Here is a 13,901-nt window from a genome sequence, read left to right as displayed (position 1 = left end):
TTCCAACCTAGGCCTGCTAGGATGTGGCTGGTCCTGAGAAACAGGCACATCCATGGATCCCACTGCCGCCAGTGTTTGGATGTCAGCCTAATGCCTGGGACTGCTTGGTGTGTTGGGGTGCAGCTCGGGGGGCAGCATCCATCTGTGGAAAGGATTTTCTGACTTTTTCTTTTTCTAGGCAGGAGAGGAGTGAATCAGGGGGAGATCATTCCTAGCCTCACACAGTTTGCGGCGTGTTGGAGGAAAAATGACAAGAGTCATGCCAGCCCCATCACCCCAATCCCGTAGGAACTAAGAACAGGCTAAGCACAGGGAGGGCTGAGGAGGGAGTCAAAAGTGGCCCCAGGGTGTGGGCGACACAGGCACTCAAAGGAGGGAGGTGGGCTGTAAACAGTGAAAGAAAGTGTGGGAGCTCAGTACAGATAGAAGCTAGCACGCTCTCGCTTTTTTTTTTTTTAAAGATTTATTTATTATATGTAAGTACACTGTAGCTGTCTTCAGACACACCAGAAGAGGGTGTCAGATCTCATTATGGATGGTTGTGAGCCACCATGTGGTTGCTGGGATTTGAACTCATGACCTCCGGAAGAGCAGTCAGTGCTCTTAACCACTGAGCCATCTCACCAGCCCACGCTCTCGCTTTTTTTCTCTCTCTCTCTGACTCTTTCTTGTCTCTGTTTCTCTCTGTGTTTCTCTCTCCTCTGTCTCTGTCTCTCTCTCCTCTGTATCCGTCTCACTCTCCTCTGTCTCTCTCTGTCTCTCTGTACACGCACACACACTTTATAAAGACCCAGAGAAGATACTGGGTCCATCTGTGAAGGAAACTTGAGTGTGATCAGATGGAGAAAGAGGGAGAGCAAGTATCTCCTCTTAGCCCACGACAGACATGTCTTCCCACAGGAGCAGATGGGAGAGGACGAGGTACTCACTGAATTCCTGGCCTCCTCCCTGTGCATGAGGCTGCCCCCTTTCTCTGAAGTCCTCACACTACTCCCGTGGTGTGTGTCATAGTGACTGAGAAGCAGGTGTAGAACCTTGGGGATCAGAGTTAGTCCGTGAACGAGCAGGCGTGTGGGGGACATGAGAACAAATGCCAAGAATTCCCAGGGACCCCTCCCCCCCAGGGACTCCTGTATTTTTGATCAAGATAGAGTGAGAGAGTTAGGGGCTCACAGGAGAGCATCCAGTCCCTGAGGAAAGACAGTTTCAAAATGTCCAGGCCACCAGCAGTCCAGTAGGCAAGGGGCATGAAGAGGTGCATATATTTGAAAGGCCTGAAGTGGCCTTGGAGAGGGTAATTTTGGGAAAAGAAGTCAGTGACAAGTATCCCCTTCATGACTTTGGCCAACTGTCCCTTGGGCCCTTAATGGGGAAGAAGGCAAACTATTCACATACATTCAAAGCTTGCAAAGTCACAGCTAACTTCTAAAGGAGGAACAGAGAACCCAGCTCAGCCTGGGGTTTTGCACACCCTGGCCAGGGCCTGGAAGAGAAAGGGATGAGGGAGCCAGGCCAGGAGGCAGGCAGCCGCACAGGCCTTGCTTGGTCCAGACTACAGTGCTTAATGGTGAAGTAATGAAGGTTACAACCAAGCCTCTAGTGCGGCCTCTACCTGAGTATGAGTGGCTGGGCTGACACCCTGGAAACCAGAAGGGCTTGTGTTCTAAGGACCAACCCTGGGAGGCACACTCCTCATCTATACCTGACTCTCACAGACATGACCCATAGGTCAGAATGTATATCCTTTAAAAAAAAAAAAAACATTTATTTATTTATTATATGTGGGTACACTGTAGCAGTCTTCAGACACCACAGAGGAGGGAATCAGATCTCATTAAGGATGGTTGTGAGCCACCATGTGGTTGCTGGATTTGAACTCAGGACCTTCGGAAGAGCAGTCAGTGCTCTTACCCGCTGAGCCATCTCTACAGCCCCCTTTTTAAGTCTTAAGCACGGACACACTTCTGCAGCCTCTCACACTGGCATACCGATCACTGGATGCAGGAAAAAGGACCATTGCTCACCTACTTCCAGACACACGCCCCAAAGCTGAACAATGTCTGCCTTCCCCTTGACCTCGACCTCAGCTTTAGGGAAGCAGGTCATGTGAGAAAGAGGTAGGAAGCAGAAGGTAGAAGCCAAGAGAGACTAAGAGGACAGGCAGGGAGGGAGGGAGGGAGCGGGGAGGAGAAGGAGGAGAGGGCGAGGGGCCCTTAGACAAGATTGATGGCCTCGTTGCCATTAAGAAAAAAATTAGCCGGTGGCGGCTATCATATTAAAGGGTGAAGAAGCCGTGAATTATTTTCTTAAAGATCTTATCGCTTACAATGATAATTTTACCTTCCAAAAGGCCACTTTTAATGAGGCGAAGAGCCAGGCAAAAAGTCATGATTTAATGCCAGGATTTTTTTTTTTTTCAAAACACATTTTACTGCTTTTTGGTCCATGTTTAAAAAGCGCCAGTGACCTTTTTTTATTCCGCTTGCCCCAGGTGTAATGCTGAGGCCTCTCAGGGCTTCTAACCTAGAGAGAGACAGAGATAGACAGAGAAAAGCTTTGTTACTGTTGGGGGGGTCCACACAGCAAGGCATGCTGTTCTCTTTTCTCAACATCTTCCTTGGGATTGGAGAAGAACATTGCCTGACATCTTTCTGGCTAGGGCTGTCACCCAGCAGGCCTCCCATGAGGCTTAGGTCAGTGAAAAAGTCCCATTTGGAGCCAATCCCACCCCAGGCCCTCTGCCTCTGCTTCTCTCCTTCATCTTCTAGGCCATGGATGCATCAAGGCACCCCGGCACATCAGCAACTGGGGAACTAGACCCCCTCACTTCCTATGTTCTTGCAGCATGAACAGCATGGCCACCGCATGCGGGTCACATCCTAAGGTTCAGTCAGAGATGAAGGATAAATGACGGCTCCATCTTCCCCAAATTGCTTTCTTTGGGCTGTCACTGGCGATTTGGCATGGTTTTCCAGGCTGGGGAGCACTTCGAGAGAATTGTGTGCTTCCGGCTCAGGGCTGTGCAAGCTGAGGGAGGGAGGGGGAATGGATTGTTTTTAGGCCTCTGAGCCCCCTATTTGCAGCTGAACAGGCCTTGGCAAGAGCTGGCTCTTGGGCTGAATATGCCATGTGGTGTTTAGAATTGTGGTGCTCACACACAATTTAAAATAGACAGTTTATTAATCTAAGCTGCAGGCGTATGTAGAAGAGGCCATCCAGGATTGACGGAGGGGGATTAGTTTTGCTGGAGGTTTTTGCTGGGGTCATCACCACAGCGCAGGCCTAAATGGACCCAGCATACATCCCCAGCTACACGCTGGAAACTCATACATACTATTTAATTTACTGTCTCCATAGAGGGGCTGCCATCAGCCTATATTAGGGGCAGGCGAGGTGGCAGGAATGTAGCTTTACCCCCAATACTTCATGTGGGTCCCAGAGTATCTGCTCGTGAAGGAAGAACAAAGCACATCTAGTTCAGTCCGCTGAGGGCGGGTTCATAATCCCTCCTTACTGAGGGAGAGCTTAGCAGGTCGGAGGCTGTGATGGGAGGATCCTTGGGGGTTCCAGGCCAGCCGGGGCTAAGAGTGAGACACTGTCACAAACAAAATAACCAAGGGTCTATACCTAGACCTAAGTCCACCCACCCTCTCTCATAACTGGACTTCTGTGCTTGACCATGTCACTCCAGGTTTTTAGAGTAGTCCTCTGTCCCTGTGCCTCCCCCTGTCTCCATTCTAAAGCTCCCAGGGGACTGGGAACTCCTGGACTCAGAGTGCAACTCTCACCTGGCCTGGGGCCATGTGTTCTTTTCTTCTTCCAGTCCCTCCTGTTGTCTGCTTCCATCAAGAGGGAAGGAGACTCTCCAACGGCTTCCCCACACTCTTCTGCCACCGAGGACCTGCACCACTCAGACAGATACCAGGTGAGGAGGGTGTGGCCTGCCGGAGGCTGAAGTAATCTCATCTGGGTGAAAGATTCAAGCTTGCTCGTGGTGCTAACTCCTCCTGGAGAGGCTGGAGCTGTGTTTGATGCCTTATGTGCCCAGTGCCCCTCAGTTAACTTAGGAAGCACAGTCGTCAGGGAATAGGCCTTATTAAGCAGATGGATTTTAGGGTGAGATGCCGGGTTCTTGGGGGCTCTGCTGGTTCTGAGCACCTTTGAAGCATCCTATTCATTGCAGAGTAGCTTATGGGATTCTTCTCTTAAGAGGGGCCTGGAAGTGTAGGCCAGGATCACTGAAGATTTCTGTCCTCAAAAGCCAGAGCCCTGGAGCCAAAATAAGCACTCATTCCTGCCAAACCCTGAGATCAGCCCAGAGAGAGAAGCAGGCAGATATTGCCTTTGGGTATCTTAGTCAAACAGGAAGGAACTAAACCCGTTGTCCTAAAAGATGAGAGCAGGAAGGGAACCAGAGTAAACTGTACACAGGCTCTCTGAGTAGGAAGGACAGGGACCTTCCTCCAGGAGCCTGAGTCTGCTCTCAGGAGCCCTGCTTTCTCAGATGGCAGAAAACAAGAGCCTGAGCCAAGGACCATTTGTTTAAATGGCATCAGGGCTCCCAGGTACCCCCAGTCTAAAAGGGAAAAGAACCATAGCCTGACGTGGAAGGGCAGAACAGCAGGGACTGATAACCTGGGTAGACAGCCAGGGTCCCTGCTGACATCTAGGCAACTTTGGCTAGAACTAAAACAAGGTGTCTTCTCAGAAACCCTTCCCTCCCAGTGGACAGCCTGGCACCGGGATGACAGGCTTCCAGAGTGGGTGCCAATCACAGCTGAGAGCTGGAAATGTGACTCACCCATAGAGCAGCTGCTTAGCGTGGATCTATCCAGCACCATTCAGAAAAAGAAAACAAAATTTTCTAGGTCTCAGAGTAAGCTAGACCCTATCCTCCGCTGGCATCTCCTCAGTATGGGGTTAAAATGTACATCCCAAGGGGCTGGAGTCATGGCTCAGTGGTTAAGAGCACTGGCTGCTCTTCCAGAGGACCCTGGGCTTCCAACCATTTAGAATCCTAGTCTCAAGGGATTCAATGTCCTCCTCTAGCCTCTATGGGCTCCACACACATATGGTGCACATTCATACATATATTTATACATACATATATGTAAAACACCAATACACACAAAAAAAATCATGCATCCATGGACACCAGTTTGTTTTTAAATTGTGCAAGGTGTGTGTGTGTGTGCGTGTGTGTGTACATGTACTCATGGAGGACATTGAATCTCTTGCAGGTGGAATTACAGGGGTTGTGAAAAGTCAGACATGGGTGCTAGGAACAATCTTGGGGCCTCTGTAGTGTTCTCTGTTAAGCCATCTCTCCATCCCCATAAACCCTATTTTGAGAGAGATACTCAGTCAGCCCCTGGAAGACTGCACTGATCAGACAACCAAGTTGGAGACATAAGACCTGACTCTAGGGACTTTCGATGTAAGGTGACAAACCCTGTCCACAGAGTTCCCTTCCAAAGGAGAGGCAAGGAAAGGCCTGCCCTCAAAGACCTGTCCTCCCACCCTGTGCTTCCAGCAGCCTGAACACATGAGGGGAAGGGGCCACCAAGCAGAAACTGGCTCAAACTCCCTAAGCCCATCCCTATCCTCAAAAATGAGTTTCTTTTACTCTCTGTGGAATATATGGAAAGCCTCTAGCCCACACATCCCTACCTGGTATTTATTTATAGCTGGCTTAGGGGGTGTGTAAACCTGCAGAACACATTCAGGTACCCCTCAGAATTTCCCTTTCTAGACCTCAAACTACCCTCCCTACTTTAAGATAGGTTCTCTTCTCACCAAGATGCCCCAGTCTGGCCCCAAACTCACAGTGGTCCTCCTGCCTCTGCTTCCCAAGTGCTAGTATTATAGCTATGTGATACTGTATACAAACATTTCAGGGTGGTTTTTTTTGGGGGGGGGGGTTGAGGGGTTGTTGGTACAGAGTCTCAGAGTATAACTCAAGCTGGCCTCACACTCCATGCAATCCCTTGGCCTTGGCCTCCTGAACTCAAGGATTTCCAAGTACCTTCTTGAATGACAAATCAGGTTAAGCAATTTATAAGGTATAGTCCAAGTTCCTTGCATGGCACCAAGGCATTCTTTGATTTGGATCCAATTTGTAATCCCAGCTTCCATTTGTAAGACTCCCTCCACAATGCCTTAGCCTCATCCTATTGAACTAAAACTACCCACACCCTAAACGTGCCTTTTTCCTTCCCTCTCTTTAGACAAACCACTTTTGACAGGAATCTTTGATCCTACTAATCTTTATTTGTCCATCAACATCCTACTGAAACGATGTCTCCTCCAAGAAGTCTTCCCAGATTGTCTAGCTCTTCTCATGACCCCTTGTGTCCCATGTTTCAGCACAGTTACCCTGTATTGTGTTCACCTGCTCAGACATGTGTCCATTATATACTAATATACAATATTCCATCCACAGAATTTGTTGACTCAGCACAAATCAATACCTCCTTTTTTTTCTTTCTCAAAACTTTTAAATTGTTATTTATAGTATTTGGTTTCATGGTGGCATTTCCCACGAAATGTGTTTTGTTGATCTTCCTCCTGTCTTCTCCACAGTCCTCCTAGCATGACCTTTCACCCCATGCCCCATAGCCTCCTTTCTGTAACTCCAGTTCCAGGGGATCTGACTCCCTGTTCTGACCTCTCAGGACACCAGGTATTCATATGGTGCACATACATATATAATGGCAAAAGCACTCATAGACATAAAAATAGATAAATCTAAAACTTTTTTTAAAGAATGGAAAATTAAAATGTACTATATATACATTAATACACTTAATATAATACCTTCCAGATCCACCCATTTGCCTGCAGATTTCATTATTTCATTTTTCTGTAGAAGCTGAATAAAATTCCATTGTTCAGGGCTGGAGAGATTGCTGACTGTGTAAAGGGTTTACTCCGTAAACGCGAGGACCTGAGCTTAGATTCCCAGCACCATCATAAAAAGCCAGACAGCACAAGCTGCTGCTGTGGTGCTCCAGGGCTTGGGGGCAGCAGCAGGAGGATCCCGAGGTCTTGCTTATCAGCCAGCTACCAGAGATAAGCTTTGAGGTTCATGACAGACCATCTCAAAAAAATAAAGTGGAGAGTTAGAAGAAGCACTCATCATTGATCTTTGGCCTATACACACACACACATACACACACACTTCAATAGTGTATACACAGTACATTTAATCTTCCATTCTTTAAACTTTTTTAGATTTATTTACCTTTATGTCTACGAGTGTTTGTGCCTTTATATATGTATGTGTACTCTGTGAATACCTGGTGTCCTGAGAGGTCAGAACAGGGAGTCAGATCCCCTGGAACTAGAGTTACAGATGGTTGTGAGTTACCATGTAGGTGCTGGGAACTGAACTTGGATCCTCTGCAAAAACAATTCCTTTTAAGTGCGAATCCTTCCCTCCAGCCCTCAGTATCCATTCTTGTTGATGGACATCTAGGCTGGTTCTGTTTCTTTGTTACTGTAAATAATGCAGCAAAAATGGATGTGCAGGTGTGTCTGTGATAGGATGTAGAGGACTGCCTGACTAGCCATTCCCTGGCTTACGCTGCTCATTCAGAACTGGCCTCACCACATGTTTACAGTTATACTGCCCCTGGTTCCTGTCCTGTCCACATTACATTCCTACTTCACCCCACCCCCCTCTCTTTCTTTGAGACAGGAGGACAATGGATTTGAATCTCAGGCATGCTAGGCAACCACTCTGGCTAACTGAGCTACCTCTCACCTTCTAGTCTTAGCAGATGCTAGAAGTGTCCCACTAAAACAGTAGCCAAAGCTGCAAGGCTTCTTGAAACCAGAATCTGGAAGTTACACAGCATCGATTCCATCAGTATCTACTGGGCAAAGCCAGACCCAAAGCTAGCCTTTCAATTCGGGTGTGGGGGGTGTGGGGCTGAGGAGATACTGCTCTGAAGCAAACCCACAAAAAACAGGGCATTTCATCTCTCACAGTGAGTCAGACTCTTAACTAGACTTGGAGTTCCTCCAAAGCAAAGACCTTGTCTTAGCCTTCCTTTGCTCAAATGTTTATCTGGTTCTACTCCTGTCCAGTCCACTGTCCTTGCCTTCATTATGGCTGAGTTTAAATGTGATGAAAAGGGAAGATGTAAGTTTCCAAGGACTGTGAAAGGAAAATCACACAAGTCCCACGGAGAGGATAATGACAGAAAAGCAGTAGAAGTTCCCCTTGGAGAACAAGAAAGAAAAGATATTCTAGATAAAGGCCATACTGTGTGTTAAGAGCACATGGGATGGTGTATTGAGGGACCTGTTTAAAGTTCAGTTTCATTGAAAAGGAGCATGCTCCCAGAATTAAAGCTAACCAGTCTCTTGGATAAGGTTCTGGAAAGTGAAATTGGCAGGATATGAAGCTGGAAACTAGCTGGGTATCTCCTGTTCTTTTCTGCCATGCTGGGCAAATATGCTGGACTTTTTTTTTTTTTCAAGACAGGGTTTCTCTGTATAGCCCTGGCTGTCCTGGAACTCACTCTGTAGAGCAGGCTGGCCTTGAACTCAGAAACCCGCCTGTCTCTGCATCCCAGGTGCTAGAATTAAAGGCGTGCACCACCACTGCCTGGCAAATATGCTAAACTTTAAAAATCACTGACAGCCGGGCATTACCAACTACCCAGGAGGCTGAAATGAGACAGACAGCAAGCTGAAGCCAGGTTGGGCTAAGGTTCAAGGTTCAACTCAAGTTAGGCCCTGTTTCAAACTGAAATAATGAAAGGTGATGGCTGTGTAGCTCAGTAGTAGAGCATTTGCTTAGCATATTCAAGGCCCCATTTTGGTTCATTCCCTAACAGTGAGAAAAAAAAATCACGGAATTAAGCAGAGGGCATGGTTTCTGGTTTGGATCCCTATTCATTTAACCCTTTGTTGCCTAACCCACTTCTACCATGCTGCTGCTTTACCATCATGACAACTCTACAAGCTAGAATTCATGGTCTCCAGACTTTCCTAATAATATAATGTGTGAGAAACAAGTTAAAATTTGAAACAGAAGCTGTATGTCCCGTACGCTAGATTGTCCCTGTGTAAGTCCAAATTTCCATTATTGTAACACATCCCTGAAGTGAACAGTTTATCTTGGCTCCTGGTTGACTTTGTTGCTTTGGGTCTTCCATGGCACTGAAGACTTCTCACTAGGCCCTACCTCTTCCAGGTTCTACCACCTCCCAGGAGAACTAAGCCAGAGATCAAGCTTTTAACACATTGGCCTTTAAGGGATATTCTGTATTCCAGCTCTGGCAATTCCCCAGCTCTTAGTTGACCCAGGGCTTGCTTCACACCTTCTATCCTACTGATATATCCCCTTCATGCTAAACCTATGTTTGGAGACTAGACAGAGATGAGCTGCCTTCCAAGAAAAGAAACATTTAAATACTGAACATACACAGGATCAGAAGAATGTTAAGGAGCTTTCTGAGAAAATGCAGAGAACAAATGGGGTAGAAAAAAAAAATGGAGCCTTGCTGGAGTCCTGATGGCTGCACAGCAGGGAGCAGGTGGCTATCACCAAGCACAGAGCTATCTGAAGCAGAGCACAGTGTTCAAAAGTTCTATAGGTAGCTTTACATGGCTGTCTCGGGGTGGAGGGTGGGAGTGGGGGCAAAGGATGCAATAGGTGTGGTACAACAGACTAGAGAAGCAGGCAGAGCAGGGAAGAGCAGGTGGGTCAAGTTACAAATTTTTCTCTGTGGCAAATCCTTGAAAGATTTAAAGAAAAAGAAACACGCTAATTTTGCACAAAAGATGTGAAGTGTGTGAAGGACTGGTTTTAGGGAGGGACACTGGAGGTCAAGAAAAGAGCAGCGAAACACCTGCGACTGAGAGCCAGTATAAAATAAATGTCTGAAAATAAGGTGCCTCGTGAGGTTGTGATTTCAAGAGTTTTAAGCAAATAAAAGTGCTTCATAAAACAAACAAACAAACAAACAAAATAAGGTAGTCACTGAAGAAATCCTAAGGGGTGTCTTCTTATAGCTAGGAGGCATTCTGCGCTCTTGGTTTGCCCAAACGAGTCTTAACCAGCTCCGGAGTGGTCAACCCACCAACCCAAAGTTATACAAGCGAAAAGGAGGGTAGAGATGAATGCAGTCTTACAGGAGGCGAAGCTGCAGGTTGTGTAGGAGATAGACCAGAGGTGTTGAAAAGAAAATTTGAATATCTAAAGGTGGATTCCCAAGATCCAGGCGATTCAGTGTGAGGGATGAATGCTATTAAGGTGCATCAAAGGTGACCGCTAGAGCACGCTTCAACAGGTGATACTGAAAACCCAGAAGAAAGGCGCCGAGTCTGGATCCCTGTTAGCATAATGGGCACGTGATGCTTATGGGAACTCCAGGAAAGGCCTGCAGGCGATGAAATGTAGGGCATCCTGCGCTGGGCTAGAGGCGTGAGGAAGTCTTCCCGTTGGGCATTGGTGGAGGCAGGCCCCGCCGATGACCGGGAACTGCTATGCTTTCTCCCTGGAAAAGCACCCCTTTGGAGGTGCTACCCTGAGCCCGTGCGCGGAATGCAGGAGCCCGGGCCGTTCTCAGGGGCCCGAAAGAACGTGGCGGGGTGGGAAGCACCAGTGGGCGGCCCAGGCTGGAGCGGAGAGTCCTTAGGGGCTGTGGGAGGGGCCGGAGGATCGCGGCCCCAGCAGGTAGTCAACCTCGTGGCAAACCGCAATCTCCTACCCCGGGTCTGCCCACCTCCAACCCCCCCACCCCAGCCCGTGAACTTTCACCTCCGGCGCGTTACGGCAGCGAATCACGTGATCAGGGCCAACATGGCCGCCGCCGCTGCTGGGAGCTGAGGTGCCGCCGCCGCCGGGCAGCCGGGGGGAATCCGCCCGCATCGCCGCCCTTGCCGGCCGGGCTGCTGCGGAGCCCAGAGCGCCGGAGGCTGGGGCTGGGGCGGCACCGCGCGGCGGCCGCGGGCTCCCGTTAGAGCAGCCCGGGCGGCTATGCCGAGGGCCCGGAGCGGCCGGCGGAGCAGGGGGGCCGGCGGGAGGGAGGAAGTAGGTTTGTTTACGGGCTGTTTGGGGCGGGGCGGGCCTGGATGAGGGTCGGGTACTAGGGTAGGGGCCGGGACTCCTGGCCGCGTCTGACGCTCTCTTCTCTATTTTTTGCATCTGCCCGGGATTTTCTCCCAGACCTTCCTGCGAGTGCGAGCCAACCGGCAAACCCGACTGAATGGTGAGTCCGGTCCGGCCCCTCCCTTCGCCCCACCCCCGGCCTCCTCCCTCCTTCATTGCCCGCAGCTCCTGGCTTGCCTGGGTCTCTTCATCATCCGGCCAACTGACTTCTTGGCAGTCACCACGTCTGAGAGTGCAAACCAAGGCTGCCGCCCTCAGTTTCCCCGTCTGTCTAATGGAGGGTTACGGTACTCAGCTCGTGCCCAAGCCTCTCTAAAGGTCCGAAAGAACCCTGGGGGACAATAAGTGTCGGAGAATGAGGAACAAGCTACACAATTCCACTCGGGAGCTCAGCTTTGAATTTGCAGACTGCTGGGGCCTCACTATACAAGTCGGCAGGGCGCTGAGAATGTTTTTCTTGTAGTTTTTAATCAGTGCCCAGTAGTGTGAATGCAGGCTCTCTGCTGAGACTTGACAATGCAATGAGATCTGGAGTTCCCACGGCAACAGAACTAACTCGTCCCAGGGCTCTTTGAGTTATCAGTCGGCCCACATTTCACAAAGGTGATCAGCATGGGCTCGACAGCTCTTAGAGGCCTTTTCTGAAAGCAGGCCGCGTATGCACTACCTGGCGGTCCCCCCTTTTGGATTCAAACCTCTGGAGCATTCCTGTTTGCTGAACACAATTGAATGGTCCAGCTTTTTGTGCTGACTGAGGTGTGGTATAAGTTGGGGTTCGCTGTAAAGGGCTTAGGGTCTCCGGGCCAGCTGGTGAGTAAGAGCGCGGATGTTTTAAGATCGCCAGCCCTTACCATTTGATTACCACCTCCAGGCTTAGCCCTGTGTGAAAAAGAGAAGAGTACTCATTGTAGAAACAGTCTCAGCACACATGAGAGGGAAATACTACACGTTTTATAAATAAGGAAACCGAGACTGAGGTAGTTCAAGATCATTTGTTTCCTATCACCAAATTAGTGTGGCTGAGCCGTGATTAAAGGTTGATTATCCCTAAGACCTTTGCTGCTGCAGCCATGTCAAATGCTTTGACTCGTAGAGACAACTTTAGGGACTGAACTAAACTCCCTGCCACATTAAAGGAAGCTTGTTCAGGGCTTACAAGAATGGCAAGGGTAGAGCCAAGGCTGCCTTGCTGGCCTAGGAATCTCCACGTGAAACCCAGCCCATCGGATAGCTTTCTGGCACTGCAAGGATCTCTCTGATGACCTAAGTGTCCTGGGCTAGGAGAATGTCTGGCAGTACCATGCTCAGTCATGTCTTCATTCAATAGTAAAACCTTTTTGTCTTGTTTTTGTTTTGAGATGAACCTCTGTCCCTACCCCATGTAGCCCAGGCTAGCCTGAAACTTATAGGACTCCTTAAGCCTCACCCTCCCAAGTTGTAGGATCACAGGCATTGAGCCACCAGACCCTGATTCAGTTACTAAGTTTTACAAAGTCAGTCTCTTACCCAAAGAAGTACCTTCAGACTGGATGAGACTGTAAGAGACCTTTGTTGGCACACTATTCCACACTGCATTTCCCAAAACTTCTTGGAGCCTTCTCCCAATGCCTGTGATGTCTGGAGTGCTTTTTGTCCCAAGTTCTGCAGTTAGTCAAGCCTGCCTAAGCCTGAAATTCAAAGCAGAGATCTGCATCTCTATGAACAAAGGGCCCAGAATATTGTCACATCTCTATAGTGGAAACACAGGGAATTGGAGAGATGAGTTAGACTTCAGACCGAGGTTCTAAAAGTTCATGTGCAGTTCTTGGGGTCTGGTAAGTTTCCCTTTGGGTTGGCTCTTTCTAGGGCTGCTGTTCTGCTCTTAGAGAAACTCCCCATCTCAGATCCTCAACAGGCAAAAAGCTGGGGCCCTAGCTGGAGCAGACTCATGGAATCAGTCTCACCAGGAAGGCTGAGTGGGAAGGCTCTTGGTACAAGGGCACGTCCTAGGCTGTCGAGTCAGGCCTGGTTTCTTGTCTTGCCTTTGATACGAGTGGCATGTTCCTTGATAAGGTCTCTTCATCTGTTAAGATATGGGAAGACAACCTTTGCTTCAAGATGTAGATGTAATGAGCCTCTCTGTGAGGTACTGGCTCTTAGACCACCACACAGGAGGCCCTCCAATCTTTAGCATACAGACTCACCACTCACCTGTGTTTCCCTCCCCTGACCCCTCAAGGTCAACATACCTAAGAAAGTTCTTCCTGGCTCCTCAGCAGTAAACCTTCCCCTCCTAGACAAGCTCCCTAACCTTTCCACCATCAGTCTGACCTCAAAGTGGCCAGACTGCTGTTGCATTCTGGGAGTGGCAAAAGGGAAAGAATCTCTTGCTTTGACCCCTTCCTGCTTCAGTGACAGGAGGGCTGCAGAGAAGGATTAGTGAGCTAATTAGAAATGATTGCATCTCTCAGCATTAATTAGCAGTGCTATGGGCTTGCAGTGTGCACTTTGGAACTGAGCCCCCTTTGGGACAGCACGGCAGGCAGGCCTCTGCCTCTGGGGCCTGCCAGCCCTCTGTACTGATTAGAGGTGATGGCACAGGTTTGAGTAAGCACTATAAGGCCTGCCCTCTCCAGGTACCCTGGGTCCTCTGACCTGCCTGCCCAGACTCTGTACTTTTACAACTGGGCCTCAGTCTCTTTTCTTGTAAAATGGGATCAGCAGAGACATCAGAAATACTGCTCTTGTCATGATCTTAAGAGATATGCTAGATCCCATACTTTGGGGCATTTGACCC

General features: G+C 48.9%; 1 protein-coding gene across 12 annotated transcripts in view; it reads left to right on the top strand.

Moving 5' to 3' along the window:
• Nucleotides 1-13,901, top strand: part of Rnf220 (ring finger protein 220) — a 231,091-nt gene that overhangs the window by 202,209 nt on the left and 14,981 nt on the right. For 6 of the 12 annotated variants that reach the window (XM_031378358.1, XM_031378355.1, XM_031378359.1 and 3 more), the window contains 2 exons: nucleotides 3,824-3,925; nucleotides 11,183-11,225. In XM_031378358.1, the coding sequence (XP_031234218.1) occupies nucleotides 3,824-3,925; nucleotides 11,183-11,225 (145 nt within the window). Of the gene's footprint in view, nucleotides 1-3,823; nucleotides 3,926-10,800; nucleotides 11,052-11,182; nucleotides 11,226-11,473; nucleotides 11,882-11,916; nucleotides 11,936-13,901 lie in introns of those variants that run through there. The other 6 variants (XM_031378363.1, XM_031378361.1, XM_031378364.1 and 3 more) reach the window with 5 other exon arrangements.

Source organism: Mastomys coucha, unplaced genomic scaffold (assembly GCF_008632895.1).
Source record: "Mastomys coucha isolate ucsf_1 unplaced genomic scaffold, UCSF_Mcou_1 pScaffold18, whole genome shotgun sequence".
Lineage (NCBI taxonomy): Eukaryota > Metazoa > Chordata > Mammalia > Rodentia > Muridae > Mastomys > Mastomys coucha.
This window is presented reverse-complemented; position numbering and strand designations above follow the sequence as displayed.